This window comes from Xyrauchen texanus, chromosome 9 (assembly GCF_025860055.1).
Source record: "Xyrauchen texanus isolate HMW12.3.18 chromosome 9, RBS_HiC_50CHRs, whole genome shotgun sequence".
Taxonomy (NCBI): Eukaryota; Metazoa; Chordata; class Actinopteri; order Cypriniformes; family Catostomidae; genus Xyrauchen; species Xyrauchen texanus.
Window position 1 is genome coordinate 25,842,327 of NC_068284.1, and position 18,028 is coordinate 25,860,354.

The 18,028-nt window shown below is 37.1% G+C and overlaps 1 protein-coding gene across 1 annotated transcript in view; it reads right to left on the reverse strand.

Annotated features, from left to right (window-relative positions):
- The window catches only part of tgs1 (trimethylguanosine synthase 1), a 32,384-nt gene extending 14,450 nt beyond the window's left edge, over positions 1 to 17,934 (reverse strand). The window contains exons 1-9 of the mRNA XM_052133300.1: positions 17,625 to 17,934; positions 15,881 to 15,945; positions 15,480 to 15,673; positions 12,279 to 12,912; positions 10,647 to 10,782; positions 8,361 to 8,447; positions 8,089 to 8,269; positions 3,620 to 3,956; positions 3,303 to 3,467 (exon numbers count right to left, since the gene is read on the reverse strand). Of these exons, the coding sequence (XP_051989260.1) occupies positions 3,303 to 3,467; positions 3,620 to 3,956; positions 8,089 to 8,269; positions 8,361 to 8,447; positions 10,647 to 10,782; positions 12,279 to 12,912; positions 15,480 to 15,673; positions 15,881 to 15,945; positions 17,625 to 17,734 (1,909 nt within the window). The 5' untranslated portion in view covers positions 17,735 to 17,934. The remainder of the gene's footprint in view (positions 1 to 3,302; positions 3,468 to 3,619; positions 3,957 to 8,088; positions 8,270 to 8,360; positions 8,448 to 10,646; positions 10,783 to 12,278; positions 12,913 to 15,479; positions 15,674 to 15,880; positions 15,946 to 17,624) is intronic.
- Between the last annotated feature and the right edge of the window lie 94 nt (positions 17,935 to 18,028).

Here is an 18,028-nt window from a genome sequence, read left to right on the forward strand (position 1 = left end):
AGCCAGCTAGTTGTTTACAACACTAAAAAAGCTTCTCTCTACTTACTCATATGATTATCTAATCAGCCAATGGCAGCAGTCTAATGTATGAAATCATGCAGATATGGGTCAGGAGCATCAGTTAATGTTCACATCAACAATCAGAATGGGGAACAGTGTGATCTCAGTGATTTGGACCATGGCATGATTGTTGGTGCCAGATGGGCTGGATTGAGTATTTCTGTAACTGCTGATCTCCTGGGATTTTCAAATAAAACAGTCTCTAGAGTTTATTCAGAATGGTGCAAAAAACAAGAAAACATTTTGGGAACAGAGCGGCAGTTCTGCAGATGGACAGAAAGGCTACAGAACCTCAGATAAACACTTGTGTTCTGCTGAAGAAAGAAATTCAAACACATCCAGGATGGCATGTGGGTGAGTAAATTATGAGACAATTAAATAAGTAAAACAAGTATTTGTCCTTTTGGAGAGAATACAAAATTATTTGAAGTCAATTTGTAAGGAGAAAAACAGCAATGAGAAGTTAAATCAAATGTAACCAGGAGACTCTGACTGACTCTGATCTGGAGCAAAAGCTCTAGTGTGAAAGTGCCCTGACATTCATTCTAGCCGTGTTGAGGATCACCGGAAGTACAAGTTTAAAATTCAAATCACAAGGTACAGAAATCAGAAAAATATTTTATGACTTCATTCTCATAGACCTCATAACAAGCACGATGCATGTCATAATTGTTTCTATTGGCCTAGCAGTAAGTGCACATGTTCTGACGCATTAAGCAGTGGTGCTCATGTTGGTGACAAGAGTTTGAATCCAGCTCGCAACATTTCCCAAATCCATTACCCATTGATCTATCTATTGTTTTCAGTCCTTTCTCCACAATACTATGAATAAAAGTGGCAAACTGGACAAAAATATCTCTTTAGCAGCTCTATCGAGTCTGAAGGAACAAGCTTGAAAGAAGCATCTTAATTTCCTCTGATAAAATACAATTAGACAATGGAAAGAGATAAAGGAAGCAGGTTTATGCTCAGTGTAATATACTCGGGCCATTAGGAAAGTGGCCCACTTTGCAGGCAGGAATAGAGATGAGACCACAGGTAAAGCACCAGAGCTAAAGGTTGCACCCCCTCCGAGGCTAAGCACTCTATTTGTGAGAAGTGCGGCGAGGGGAAAGAAAGAGTGCTCTCCTGAGCACTGTAAAAGCTGCTTGCTCTCACTTGTTCCCCTCTTTCTCTCCCTGGACTGATGCAGGTGTGAGCGGATTGGTGTCCAACGTCAGCCAGCACACACACACACACTGCAGACTGAGCCAGCCCTCCAGTCAGCCAACCAGCTCTATAGCCCTTCAGCTGCTACATTGACTCCCTCTACTTGTTATTTAAGATTTTATTCAATTCTACGACTACATGTTGGCTATTTTTGTCATCTTCCACAGTTTGTGGCACTTTCATGTCATATTTTTCTATCAACAGATGGTCAGTGAAAGAAGGAATAAAAGGGTTTTATGTTATGTTACCTTGTTCCAAAAAATGGTGACATGTCTATTACAGTTTAAAATCTGATTTGTCTGATTTTTATATTTTCTAGCAATTATTATTAAATAAACATCAAAATTAAATAGATTAAATTTGTAACACATAAAAAAATACAAATAAACAAATAGGGTTGCAAAGATAGCCTAAGGGTCATTGACAAATAAGGTTGTCAAAATCTAGTTTAAAACACATTCTGTCAAGTTTGCCACTGTTATTCAGTTGTTGTGTGGTGATGTTAGGAGCTCATCTTTTAAATTAATGATTTTATTTTTCAACCAATTTGGAATGCCCAATTCACACTACTTACTAGGTCCTCATGATGGCATGGTTACTCACATCAATCCGGGTGGCATGGCACAGCAGAGACTCACAGCATGGGTGGCTCATGCTATTCTCTGCGTTCCAAGCACAAATTACCGCACACCCCAATGAGAGCGAGCACCCCTAACTGCGACCACGAGGAGGTTACCCCATGTGACTCTACCCTCCCTAGCAACTGGGCCATTTTGGTTGCTTAGGAGACCTGGCTGGAGTCACTCAGTCGAACTCACGACTCCAGGGGTGGTAGTCAGCGTCAATACTCACGGAGCAACCCAGGCACCACTATTGTTGATTGTCACCATTATTGAGGTCCATGTAGGTTTCAAATTAGTTTTAAAACATTTATAGCGATTTCTACAAAAAAGTGACCGCCACCTAATTAGCTGGATTGTGGAGTGTCCAATGAAGATTAAATTGGTGAAATTTAAGGTCACATAACTCATGTAGAATTAAATCCTAAAACCACGTATGGTCTAACAAACATGTAGAATGCATTTCCTTCCACATTAATGATATAAAATGTATAATGTACTAAATATCAATATGTTTTATATGAAAAAAACAATTTGTTTTCAAAAAAGTTTTTTATTTATTTATTAAATCAAGATCAAGACACCAAATGACCTGAAAACAATGTGCCTTTAAAAAAATATTGAGATTTAATTATGACAAAATAACGTTGTTGTAGTTTTTTTACTTCAAAAACAGTCTTGAGGGCTCAAATATGACAAAAAAAATTGGCTACCTACATGTTGGTTACACATGACTAATTTTGTGAACACATTTTTTTAATCATATTTCAAAATAAAAATGTTCACTACTTATTTTGTTAAGAAATAGGGAGGAGAATTTATGGTAAAAATTAACAAAATATATACCTAACAAATTGCTTCTGAGACATTGGACCTATGACCACTGGAGTCACATGATGTTTGGAGCTTCAACATTTTGGCACCCTTTCACCTACATTGTATGCAACAAAAGAGCTGAAATATTCTTCTAAAAATCTTTGTACATATACCCACTTTATATTAGGTGTCTTTAACTACAATGTACTTGAGCATTTGATACAATTTACTATTACACTGAAAAAACGAACTACTTTCTACACTGAATTAGTTAAAACGTGAACTTAAAAATAATAAGTAAATTCTAGATTTGTACTTCCAATTCAAAATGTGTACTATAATTCAAACATGTACAAATTAATGCTCTAGCTTATAAATAACATTTATTTATGATTGTTTGGTCTTTACAATGCGTCATCGTGTATCAATCCTTTTTCAAAGTGGAAAACCTTGTCATATTAATTAGTTGAGTACATTTCACAGGTAAATAAATTAAGTATAGTGAACCCTATTCTTGGAAAGTGCCTTATAAGAGATATTGTGACAATGAATTCAGCATTTGCCTAAAATAAAGATGCTGGCATTGTTCTGACTCACCATGGTCAAGTTTGATGCCTTCATCGAACCTGGAAAATAGACGGTACCGCTGGGCCCAGTACTTGGCTAGCTCAGGTTCTGCTGCAATCTCAGGAGGCATCTCAACATCCTTTCTCCTTATCCTGGTCCTTCTCTTTTTCTTTTTAACAACCTGCACAATCTTTGCTAAAAACGGAAACAGAATGATTACATGAATGAGAAGCCTAACAGTGCTAATCGTTGGCTTGGAGACAGCCAGGCAGCAGATGTTACAAATGCTGTACAAATGCACAATGATCTTATTTGTAATGTATAAAACCAATGTGCTGAACACTGACCTCCCTCAGCATCTTCAGGAGCATCAGGGAACAGGAAGTCTGGTACGTCCAAGGTCTGCAGCTCTCCTCCGGTATCTGAATCCTTCTCCTGACTTTCCTCTGGTTCTGCTGTTAAAGCCTGCTGTATGTTCTCCAGATGTTCCTCACTTCTGCACAGCTGAGGAGTCTTCTCATCAATCTCATCATCTGTCTCATCCTTGCTGTCATCTGCCTTTTGCTTAGGTAGACCTCCATCCTCTGTTCTATCACATGGCACAGTCAAAGCTTTGGGCATGGAGGTTGGGGTCATCTCCTCAGAGTTAGCATCAGTCTGAACCTGCTGAAGGAAATTCTGGACCTGATGGGGAATGAGTGAATATAGAGGTTTGGGTTATAGGGAAGAACACACACAAATAATGCATAACACAGTATAGGCTTCCTCTTAATATAAAGAGCTAAAGGAGGCATGCCAGACATTGTATAAACTTGCAATTCAGGTTTGGTAGAATCATGATAGATCTGGAGAGGTAAGTGAGAGAGATTTAATATTTGCATTAAACTACAAGCAAAGTTAAAATTCACAACCCCAGGAATTAAAGTTAGCATGAAATGCAGTTAGCAACCCATTCTACTTCCATAATCTGACATATTTCAGAGTGAAACGAGACACGAGAAAGGGTTCATTAAAATGTTGAATATATTTTATCCATCAGCAATTCATTGGAAAGTGAAAAGTGGCATTGCATAACATGAGGAGTAAAAGATCAGCCTATGTATGCCAAAAAGGCAAGTCATTTTGATAAAAGCTTACGTAGACCAACTGTTGTTTTTTCCTTCTTTTTTTGTGTTACAAGCACCAAGAATTTTCAACAATAACACCAGGAGAGTGCATTAAAAGAATCGATAGGGTCCGTTTTGATTTCATGCTGACTGAAAGGCCACTTTAATCAGTGAAGCTGGCCCATATACTTAGAAAACAGGGTCAGATAACATCAAAATTGCAGTAGTCATTGTGATAAAATTAAATCCCCAATAAAGTCCATTTTAGGCATCCAGCCTGAAAAGATACTGGTGATAATGTATGTTGCAGTAAAGTTTTTTTTTTTCTTCCACCAGATCAGTTTGTGCTACAAAGAGATCAATTTTAAAGCATTGCAGTAAATTGGTCTAATCTCTGGCTAGCATCCAGTCTTACACGTAGTCCTTTCCTGGCTGAATCCTTGGCATTAAAGGGACAGTTCACCCAAATGTTTTTATCATTTACTCACCTTCATGCCATCCCAGATCTGTATCACTTTTTTTCTTCTTCTGAACATAAAAAGGTTTTTGGAAGAATATCACAGCTCTGTAGGTCTAAAATGCAAGCGAATGGTGACCAGATCTTTGAAGCTCCAAACATCACACAAAGGCCATTGAATGGATTACATTTAAATGGCCTTTATGTGATAATTGTAGCTTCAAAGGTCTGGTCACAATTCACTTGCAATATATAGACCTACAGAGCTGTGATATTCTTCTAAAAATCTTTACTAATTTGAGTTCTGCAGAAGAAAGTCATACACATCTCAGATGGCATTAGGGTGTGAAATTGAATCAAAACTGAAGAGAATATTCAATTTTGGGTGCACTATACCTTTAAAGTCAGGCATCCCCCTTTGAAAAGTCTATCCATAATAGCAGATGCACTGGGATGAAAAAATGATTTAAGAACTGTATAGAGCAGTTCACTCATGACATCAATCTGAATGCTAACATGCAAGGCTAATTTGTCATGGGTTGCCTTAGGAATTTCAAATGGGTTTATAGAATAGTGGTTTTCGATTTATAAGGAACACAAGGTCTGTGGTTAACATTACATGAAGAGACTTCCATATTTGGTTCTACAGCATAAATTAAATAACACAGTTTGCTACAAAATGACTATAACGGTGGTCTGATTAGTCAAAGAAGTAAACTCATTTTCTTGTGGTAATTGCAGTTCTATAGCAACTTGTTACAAACCATCCTTTCAAAAAAAAAAAAAATACATTAAAAAAAAATCATGTTTGACTAGTTTATGTAGGAGAACAACATGTGAAAACTGAAAACGGGAATTAAATACATTTCTATTCTTCCTGAGTGAACATGCAGGTAACCAGTTGTGGTAGGGCGGAGGGTGGGGCCGGGTCGTGATCCTACACACTAGACTAGTCAAGATTAGTTTAAATGTTAATTGATTATTTATATCATCAAGCCGGTTCTCGCCTAAAAGTTTTTTATTTTTTCCATCTCTCTCTCACTGCCGCTCTGCATTGGCCTTTTCCCTCTCTTTTAAATTTTACAGTGTTTTTTGGGGGGTACTACACTGTTACAGGAAGTACCCCCCCAGTTTAATTATTTCTGTTTCCCTTCCCTTGTCCCCTCCCTCGTCCAGGTAGACGGGGATGACCTGCCGGCAGACGGGGCTTGGGGCACGCCCCTCCCCCAGGGAAAGAGAACGAGGGAGGAATGTGGCAGGGCGGAGGGAGGGGCCGGGTCGTGATCCTACAAACCCGGTCCCGTATTAGGCTAATCAAGCCTCCGTGAGGGATAAAGGTTGACTGCAGAGGATCGTGCGAGAGAGAGAGAGATAGTTTACGGACATGTCCGTCATGTGTGTGTGTTTGTCTTTTGTTTATTATTAAATATTATTTATATTATCAAGCCGGTTCTCGCCTCCTACTTTCCATTGATCCCTTTACACCAGTTAATAATGTTATTTTTTTGTTCAGATCATTTTTCATGAAACCAAAGACCAAACAGTTTAACACAGATATTAACACCACTTCATGTTGCATGAACATGTTGTTCACGGTTTTCTCTTTTTAGTTGAAAATGATAAGCATCTAAACATATACTGTATAATTATTATATACTATACAATAATTCAGGTGTTATTTAATAATTTTTGAGGGATTTCCCTTAATTAAAGCGCCGGAACTAAATAATTTCTGCTCAGAACTAAATTAAATGAAAAACATTCTGTGTGTGTTTGACAGCTGGGAATGTGTGTGTCCGTGTCAAGGGAGAGACTGGAGGTTAGAGCGCCTCTGTCTGTCTGACCAGAGCTGAAAGCATGCAGTAATCAGGTGCAGAGTAAGAACACTATTTGGATCGTGATGTGTATCGCAATATATATCTTATCGTAAGGTGCCAGGCAATACCCAGCCCTACTCGTAACAAAGCTTAACATGCCAGGTTTGATATGAGGGTGAATAAATTATTAAATTTTCATACTTATTGTATCGGCACAGCCCTAGTTACAAGACACACATGACCAAATGCCATTTGGCATTATTGCTGGGCAATATGGCCAAAAATATTAACACAATTCACAATAATTATTTTCATGTCAATTGATATTTAGCACTTTATACATTTCATATCAATAATGTTTGTTAGACCTCAAAAATAAATGTAACTATAACTTCTTTGTTTACAAGTAGATTGCACAGGGTAAGCAACCTTTTATTTTGAAGTTCAAGAAGTATACTCAATTTAGGATATAATCCTACATGAGGTGTGAGACTTCTTTTCAATTAAATTGCGGCAATTTCTTCTTTATTAGGTGCTTGACTCCACTGAAAGACTTTCTTGGACACACCACACTCCAGCTCAGTAGGTGGCGGTAATGCAACATAAGCTGGATTGCCAACCGCCAATAAACATCAATAGAAAAATAAATACTTGTCAAATACTTTGCTGACGTGTCAGAACTATGGATCATGACAATTGTTTTTAACTAAATAGTACAGAAATAAACAACAATGGTGTTGATTTAGGAGTTGTTGTTGTTGTGTTCAGTCGATAGCAGTATTGGACTGTCAGTGCTGTCTTGTTCGGTACACAATGATATCATATTAGCAGGATAGCTAGGAGCTAGCTCTTGGCTACCTAGCCTCATTACTGGTTTACATGACAGCAGGGCTATGTAGCCGCTAGCCAGCTTATACTTCCTAACAGGCTGATTTTATGACTTTATGTGTTTCATAAAGCTAGTTTCAATAGCTAGTTGTGTGTATAACTTTGCTGAAAAAATATAAAGAAAAGTTTATCATTGATATCAAAGATTGTTTTTCTCTAAATATATCGATATTGTTTTATCGCCCAGTCCTATTTGGTGTCATTAACATTTAAACTGGCTTGGATCATTTTCACACGGCAAGTTTAAATATGCTTATACGCAAATGAAATATAAGAGCTGCAGTGGAGAGAAAGATTATCAGCGAATAATTACTTACATTTCAATCTGTGTGACTTGGCATATAACACACAAGTCTAAAGGACTGTTGCATGAAAAGCAGCAGAGTAAACATTCTTTAAAACATCTCCTTTTATGTTCCATGGTAGATAAAATGTCACATGGGTTTGGAACAACATGACGGTGAGTAAATGATGACAAAATGATAATTTTTTTGTGAACTATTCCTTTAAATATGAAGTGTGAGTGGAGCACAAAAAATTACTCTTACTTTCTGAAGGGTTTTGCAGCTCATTGGCTTTGTGGTTTGAGGTCCATCATCAGTAAAGAAAATGTGCTTGTTGATCTTGCAGGCTGCTTGTTTTCTTGCCTCTGAGGGCCTCCAGTTCTCCTCACTCCTCCGGCTTCTGTTAGGACCCTGGCCTGCTTTCAGCTTCACAACGCTGTCAAACCTGCCATGGTGAAATATGTTTGGACATTAGTGGAGGTGATGATTTTTTGCAAAGCTGTAAAGAGGTCCGAAACTTCTCTCTGGGGCCTTACTTGGGCTGTGGGCCGCGCCTCAGACCGAGAGCATCCCACGCCTCCTCAGTTGGCATTTCCGCAAGCTCCTCGGCATCTAACTCGTGACTGTGAGCAGAGCAGCCATTCACACACCATTGGATTATGCATTCAAGGAAGAGTTCTCTCAAAAAATGAAAATTCTGTCATTGTTTACTCACCCATATGTCGTTCAAAACCTGTGTGACTTTTTTTCATAGGACACAATTTTATTTTTAAGACTATTAAGGCATCTTTTCTATATAATGAGAACTGGGGCTGTCAAGCTCCAAATTACCAATTAAGCACAAAAACCTATCCCAAAAGTGGTCTATATCATTGCTTCCCAACATTTTCTCAGTCTCGGCACACTTTTAAAAACATACTAAATATCTACTTTTACAGGTAGTTAATAAGATAGTTCACCTAGAAATTAATATTCTGTCATGATTCTGATTTCTTGACCATATGTTGTTACAAGCCCATAGAAATGTCTCATTTCAACACAAAAGGAGATGCTAGGCTGAATGTTAGTACCAGTCACAATTCACTTTTTTTCCCCCTCCATACAGTGATAGTACATTGTGACTGAGACTTTTGCCTAGCATCTCCTTTTGAGTTCAATGGATAAAAGAAAGCCATATGGGTTTGAAAGAACATGAATGTGATTAAGTAATAACAGAATTTTCATTTTGGGGTCAACTATTTATTTAAAAGTTCAATGGTATCCCTTTAATAAGTCAATGCTCTCCAGTTTCAAACTGACAAAATGCACAGAAAATTAACAGATGAAATCCTGAAAGAGGGGAACTTTCAGCCAAATAAGTTATGTTTATTGAAAATATATAATATATATATATATATATATATATATATATATATATATATATATATATATATATATAAAAGAGAGATAGATAATAAGATATTTAGAATATTATGCATGTAATATAGTATTTAAATTATGTAAATCAGTACACAGGCCTACTTACTATTAAAAGGACTGATTCACAAAGCAACACAAAACCTGTATAGGTCAGATAGAGATGAGAGCTGTATCAGCTGGATGAACAAGTAGTCTGTTTCAAGTGTTCTCTTCACCCTGCAGCTGTTCTGGTAGCATTTTACACCAAGAATTTAGCTAATTCTGCCTTTGTTTTCAAAGGAGCTGTAATTTCAGAGAGCACCACAATCTGAGGAGACAAAACTAGATCGCTACAATGTTGCACACTTGCATTGTAGACAGCTTTTTTGATTATAAACATAACGACTTTATAACGTCGCTAGCTTGCAGAGACACGGTATAGCAATGCGCTTCCTTGGCTCACTGCATGCTTGTCAACCATCCAATGAGCTGTGGTATGCTGTGCATGCCAGTGAGAATGAGAGGGATGCAGTATTATTATTATTATTATTATTATTATTACTACTTGTTACTATTGAGAAAATATGATATTCTGCTTTTTAAAAAATGCTTTGAAAATATCGGACTCAAAAAGATATTCGTTAATGAAACGATTGATCCAGTTCACAAAACCAGTCTGAATGATTAATTCTCAAATCTGAACTGATCAGTTCTTGAAGTCAACTCACTGACTCAATGACACAATGACTCATTTTTGGATTTCCCTGAACTCACCGTGGCACACAGTTGAGAAACGCCAGTCTATATGGCCCATGCCCTATATTCCAAGTTTTCTGAATCTATAGGATATTAATTGTGTCTTTATTCACTGATAATCTTCCCCTCAAGTGAGCTGCTAACTGTTGCGACCAGGTCATTGAGTCAGTGAGTTGACTTCAAGAACTGATCAATTCAGATTTGAGAATTAATCATTCAGACTGGTTTTGTGAACTGGATCAATCGTTTCATTGAAAATATCGGACTCAAAAATATATTCTTTAATGAATTGGGCATCACAACTTTGATTTAAAGACGGATGTCAAGATTTTCAATGAATAATGACTCAAATTTCAGTCTGTTCTTCACACAATCACTATTATATGGTTTTTGAAGACTTGATATATAGTGCAAGACTTTTGATACTTTATGGTGCCTTTATGTAATTTTGGAGCTTGACAGCCCTAGTCCTCAATCATGTTTATTATATGAAAAAATTATATGAATTATATGAAGTGGCCATGATATCTTTCAAAAGTCATGTGTTTTGAGCAACTTGAGAGTGAGAAAATAAAGACAGAATTTAAATTCTTGGGATTTTTTCAAACCATTTACCTGAATGAATAAAGATCTGAAACAATATACTGTATAACAGATAAACAGCTTACCCTCTCTTCACTTTCACCCGCCTGCTCCCAGGAGGTTCATCATCATCACTCTGATCTTTGTCGTTAGATCTGCTCTTTACAGGCTGTCCACTCCAGTTATTCAATGGAACTGTTGAGGTCTGTTTCATGTTGCCATCTGAAATCACACATTTCATTTAAGTTTACTATCATTTAACAGCTACAACAACATTATAATAAAATGTGTCTGGGTCCTTTTGCTTAATGTATATGGTATAAGAGGAATTCCAGTAGATAAAACAAGGCTGCTGCTCACATGGCATCAGTCATGGCCCAGCAATCAGGATGACAATGCCATTTTTAGAGTGAATGAGAGCAGATTTTGATCAATTCATGCACCCAGAAGCCTGTGCTCTCTTTCATTCTCTTTCACATGTTCTGGCATTAAAAATGCATAGGCCAAAGTCACATGCCCCTTTCATTCAATGGCTGACATCTTTTGATATGATGCTGCATTAAACATTCAGGCAGAGCCAAGTTTAGGCTGCAAAAAAAAAAAAGAGATGTCCTCTGGAGAATATGATCTGCTTTTAAAAGATGCCGTTGTCATATTAGCGAACGGAATTCTGGCTTAATGCCACTGTGATGTCAACAGTAGGAAAATGACATCCTGATCACAGGTGGCAATGTCAGATGGCAGACTGTAATCAAACTACTTAGACGTAATTATTAAACAGGTTTAAAAAGCATCTATACCTGCTCATTTCAAATTTTTTGAGCCTTTACAGGGGTGATATAATGTATTCACTACTTGGACTTTTTCAAATGTTATTGTTACAGCTTGAAACTATGATGCAAAAAAAATGAGAAGAGAGTCAAAGGTGAAGTATGTAATTTCTGCGCTAAAAACGTTATCAAATGGAATTGCAAACTCTTTGTTTGAGCTTCCTGATTGGCCCAGCCAAATATAATAGTTGTTCAACCAATGACATTAGTTTGGAGTAGTTGTAATCGTTTGTCTAAACACCAGATGACAGTGTGTTTGAAAGTGGTTTCAAAACAGTAATTATATTTTCATTTCTGTTTGATGCCCATAGTGGCACAGAAAATTACACACTTCAACTTGAATTTAGTGTGTTGAAGTGAGGAGATGAAAAACTGGACATAATGCATATGGAAATGGAGAATTTGTTTCTTTCTAAATGGCAGAAAGTAGAGTACACCATTGTTCCATGCTGTAACTAGGTGGTTCTCTGTTCTGGGTCACAGCTGGAAAAAAAAGCTAAACAATAAAATAACAGAAAGCAACTAACCATGCAACTCAATTTAGGCAAATGCCAAAAGGAACAGGTTACATCGAAATCCATGAACAAAACTAGGTAAATGAAAAGACAACCTCAACTACATTAAATACGGGTTCACTTGCAACAAGTAAAAACATACTTTGTGCTGGGTTGCCACATCCTGTCCCATATTTAAAATCAGGGTCCTAAAGCAAAACCAGTTGCAAAACACTGCTTTAACTGAATAAATCTTAATTTTCTAACAGTGCTACAGTCAGTACACTGAAAGTAGGTCATGGTGCAGAAATGCGTTGACATATTTGGGTTCAGCGTCACTGCTGGATCACCACAGACTCCACTTCTCATCCTTTAAATATTAACATGCACTAACCAGCAGCATCAATGCAGGATTTACGTGATGAGCGTCTTTTGCGGTTTCCACCATCACATGGCTCATCAGCACAGTTACAGGCCAAAGACAGCTGGCCAAGCCCACCACAGTCAACTTTCTCAGTCAATAAGCTCAGGCTGCTTATAAGGTGTGTAACATCTTGTTCTTCTCCATGATCTGTTTGCTCTGGGTCTGTGTGAGTCTTCAGTTCCTCGGTTTCTTCTCGGCCACCCTGATCTTCTTCAGAAACCGCAGTCGTGCTGTAGGACTCATCCACAGTCCAGCCCTGAGCGGCCCAGTAGTGAAACTGTTCCCAGTAGTACTGGTATGTTTGACTGCAGAGCTCATCCCAGTCTGTTTCGGAGCGGGGACAATCCTGCTCTGTGCTACTGGAGGTCTCGGGGTGTTTCTCCAGCCAGCTCTGCCACAGCAGGCCCTCTCCATGCTGGTTCCAGTACTTGAGCCAAGCCTCCTCAGATGCAGGAGATGCCTGTTCAGCGGAGATCTCAGTGACGTTAATCGCAGCACACCATTTATTCTCTTCGGAGTCCTCCTCATGTGTATCAGCATAATCAGAGAGAGTTTCCAAAGGCATGGTGTCTCTTTTGTTCTTCGGTCTCACAAAAACTTGGCCCTTAAAGACAGGAAACAATAATTTTGGCTTTTATAAGCATGGCCAAATCATTTTCTAAAGTAAGTGGGGTAACACTTTATAGTATCTTAATTTACTAACAATTAAGATAAAAAGAACTGTGAGCATCTTTACTGCCCACAATCCAGGGACTCATAAACAAGTATCACAAAATGGTACAAACCAAGGCTGTTTTAACTTCTGAACAGGAAAGATTTTGTCATTTCATTCTGAATATTTTATATTATGAAATATACAGGATGTAAAAATTGTTTATATCAAATATCTTCCTCTGGGCAGTCCTAAATTATTTTTAAAAGATTCTGCAAAGTAAATGTATCCTTGAGCAGAATATTCATGTATATTCATATTTGAAAGTGAGTGAACTACTAATGTTAAATATTTGCTTGCCACCCAGTACCAAATGATGTGCTTGCTGTGGACTAGAGGTCTTTTGACCTTCGTTTACATGAGTCTATGTTCATGAGATCACAGAATGTCCCAATTGTCATAAATTTTACACTTCAAAAAGGTGTTCAAGGGCATCCCCTTTGTGGCCGCAGGGCACCCTTGATGCATCCATGCTGCATGACGTCACCAAAACATGAACTTCGAGGAGGACCGCAAGGGCTGAGTGCACCATTTGGGAAAGGGCCTATGACTTTTTAATGGACTTTATTAAGGGTTTCCATAAATGGACTTTAGTAGTGTTGAATTAACACATGTTTAAGGTTGGGCGTTAAGACGATGTAATTGGATATCGACGATAACTGCCAAATATACTAGCCAAATGGTTATCATGAACTAATGTTTTTAGAAACGAATCGAATTAAAGTAGATGGTTGTGTCCATTTTCATTGCCGATTTGTTCTCTGAATACCATGAAGCATTGTCCAGTTATGACCTACTCTCTAGACTCAGACATGGCTTGTAACAAATATGCTATGGCTTAGGAACTATATAAAAACAGAACAAATATTAGACATTTTAATATTAAGGAAATTCAGCCTGTCGAGAAAAGACATTTTATGAAATGGCATTAACCTCTTGAGACCAGAGAGTGAAAGCTGTATTTGTAACTAGTAGCAAATGGTTTCCTAAAAATATATGGAAACATATGTGGAGAGGAACTACGTTGTGAAATTTTAAAAGCTATAGAAAGTCTGATTTTTTTAAATCAAATTGTTTATTATGTTTCCAGGAGTGTTGGTAATTTGTGTTTTAGAGACAATACATCAGAAATGCATAATTAATTCTGATTCAAAGAAATTATGTTAAAATAAAACTAAACATTATAAATTATGAATCTATGTACTGATTACCATTGTCCCATGAGTGGTCCAAACATTATCGGCAGCCTGAAACTAAACTTTTGGTCGGATTTTAGGAGTGAATTTAATTAGCTGCAAAGAGAGCTATAGGATGCTCCCTTGCTCCCTATTTAGTGAATGACTTATGCTGTACTTTGCTGTCTGTCTTCACTGGTCTCAGAACAGCTCACCCCATATTTTCATCCTAACTCCATAAAAAGCAAGCTCTTTCAGCTTTTTGATGAACTCATTGATTCTCAATGTGAATATGCAAAGTAAATATCAGATTTCTAAGAAATAATAGTGCTAAAGTACACATTATAGTGAACACTGTGTTTAGCAGAGTGGTGTTTCGTGATAAATCGCTCAAATTATAAAAATGGCATATTGGATGAAACTAGAGACTCAAACAGGAATAGTTTGACTCTAACAGGTTTCAATTTAAACATTTAATTAGGTTTCTTACCAGATGTAGTTTTGTTGTCATTTCTCCCAAAGCCAAACTCAACTGTGGTCGACGCCATGTTGTTTTATCACATGACTCAGGAGTCCAAAGTCATAAACTATATCAAACTACACAATTATCTTTATAGAAATTAGTTAAATTTTTTTGTTAATGCATGAATGGGTGAATGAGACGCAGTATAAAGCACTTTGAATACATCTAAGGTTAAAAAGACGCTACATAAGTGCAGACCATTTAACATTTATACTTCAATTATTATGATTATTATAATCACTATTATCTTTACAATTATTGTTTTTAGATCTTAATTGTATTGGTAACTGGCCACCTGTTGTCCTAGACGGATACTTGCGTAATGGCAAACGGGGCCGGTGGAGGAAGTTAAAGATGGTAAATATTTGGATCTGGGGAGGTGGTTATAAAGTTTTTATTAGATTTTTTGTACCTTTTTGTCATTTAAATTAAAAAATTTTCATTTGAAATTCAGTCTGAATTTAGAAATATCTTGGTTTCAAGAAATGAATGTAATTTTAAAAGCAAAATCGATTGAAGAATGTGCATGCAAAATATAAACCAAACCCTCTACAGTGGGTGCAGGGGGGTTGACGATGTAATTGTATATCGCAATTTTTTTTTTTTTATAAAAATATCTTGATAACATGTCTTGCATATCGCCCAGTCCTACACATGTAGCTCCATTTCTACGTACTATTTCAAAAATAATTTAACATACATAATGCAACATCTTGCATCCAAAATGAATGTAAAAGGTGCAGGAGGAAAAATAAACATACAGCTCTCCTCTGTACTGATGAGCTGGCAAATTCCACAGGAAGTCCCATACTGGCCATGAGCGTAGTCTCTTCATCCACAGCTGCCTCCTCCTCCTCCTCCTCCTCATCCCCCTCCTCATCTTCATCCTCATCTATATCATTCTCAGAGCAGTTACGGTCTTCCAAAAGCTCTTCCTCATCATTAGCTTCAAGATCTATTGAGAAACAAGAGGTACCACAACAAACAATTCGTAGAGTTATTTGGGCCTTCACATTTCAATCTTCACTTGCAATACTGCAACCAGTTCCAGGTATTTAAATGCAAGAAAAACAGTAAGCCAGAGTACAGTGTCAACAGAAATGAACTTGTAAATGTGTATTCTTATACTTCTAGATGATCAGATATTTAAAGGAAACTGTACCTTGCAATCCATTTTCAGTCTGACTCAGTATGGCTTTAAAATCTGACCGATACAATTCTCGATCACTATGGAGGAGAATAAGACAATAAGTGCACACTATTCAAAATGTTTTCATTAACTAGCAACATACCATGCTAAACTATAGTCAATACACAAAGGGGTACATCTTACACAGTTAAGGTTTCACAGTGCTACCAGGAAAATGTAATCTTAAAACTTTCTACACCATCAGTCTATTCAAAATATCAGAGCGACTATTTGCAATAGGTGAAAATAGCCCCTGCTACAATGCAGAACTATTTGCACTCAAATATTCCAATGGAAACAGAGAAATCTGAGACAAACTGCACCCTTAAGTGTTGCTGCAATAAATAAAAATTTATACAAATTTGATTTCCTTGCAGTGATTTGGTCACAGTGAAAGTCGGGGACATGAGAGAAAGGGTTGATCCGAGTCAAGTTAACCATGCTTTTACTATAGTAACATTGTAGTAACCATGTGATAAGATGCGTGGATTGACAACTGAAACTTGTCCTCTGCCACCCGGATTGAGGTCAGTAAATACGCCACCACGAGGACCTTCTAAGTAGTGGGAATTGGGCTTTCCAAATTGGGAGAAAAGGGGGATATATAAAATAAATAAAAAAACTAGGGACGTGAATGAGTAATCGATTAATCAATAACCCATTCAGTTTTAAATATTCAACTAGTAAAAAACACTACTCGAATATTGCGATTTGATTTTCCTTTGTGGCTTTGCCTGCCGTGGGCAACATTTAAACTGCTTCTCTCACCTAAATCAATGTTACAACTCAATGCACTGGTTGGTTCTATGGATGCATGACACTGTTAAAGGAGCAGTTCACCCATAAACTAAATTCTGTAATTATTAAAATGATTGTATTGCTTCAGAAGACTTTGAATATATGTTTCTATGTGTGTAAATGTCTACATCTTGTGGTTTATGCATAGTTCTCTTTTTTTTTCATAAGAAAAACTTCAAACTTAAATTCTACATTTCAAGTAATCACTTACTCTTTTTTGTGTTTGAGTACTTGACTACAAAACTACTCTAAATGCCCATCCCTAGTCAAAACATGTAATAATTTAGCAAATCAACTGTTTCCATCACCTTAATGCACATTTTGACTTGTGTGAAACTGCACCTCTACATAGCGCACAATCCTTAAAGCAAATAGTTAGAATTGTAGAGTTCCTGCACATATAAAGCTTTCGATTCAGGTTTCTTATGTGCTACATTTTTTTCAAAAATTGTTGGATGGAAACCAAGAAAGAGGTTCGTTCATTGACCATTTCTGCAGATCTTTATGCCAGAAGGTGGCGACAAAATAAGAGTCTTTTATGTTAAGTATGAGTCATTGAATCATTGACTCAACTGATTCATTTAAAAACACTGCTCGTTTACCATTGAGACAAAGAGTGAACGAGAACGATTCGTTTGTAAAAAATAAAAAAAATATTCAAAAGACAGATTAATTCCCTAACAAATGCTTAAAGCTTTAGCTTTGTTTTATTCTTGCAGGCGGAGAAGAAAGTACAAACTAACAGAAACTTAAGTCTTTCGATATTATTTACTTGTTTGTTGAAGTTTAGAGTAAAAATGACCTGCGGCACGTGGCCACAACATCCCTCGCTTCTGTGATATTGCATAATTATATAATTTGATTATATAAAAACATATTTCGGTCTAGTTCAACATGAATATCTATGATAAATACATACTTGACGTACGCTCTGGAGCACAGGCAGTGTATTGTCATTTCTCTCTCTTCACCCTGATAGAAGAGGATGTCAGCTAGAGGAACAACATTCCGCTTTCCATAATCAATCATAATGTTTGGTAGTGATGAGGGTGTAAAGAGATCTCAGAGAACTTCCTCGAAATCTCTAGTTTAACATTATTGTTGCTTGACGATACATGTAAAAACGACCAATGGACACGATTCATACAAATACTGGGTGGATTAAAACGAGGACTAAAAGAACTTTAATGTCGACCCAGTTTACCAGTCTCGCTGTACTTGGCTTTGAGAGTTTCCCACCTCGGATTTTGGATATTTCCCGTCAAGTTAAAAGACTTTTACCAAAATCACGATACAAAGACAGGTTAAACGAAGCTGTAAGCC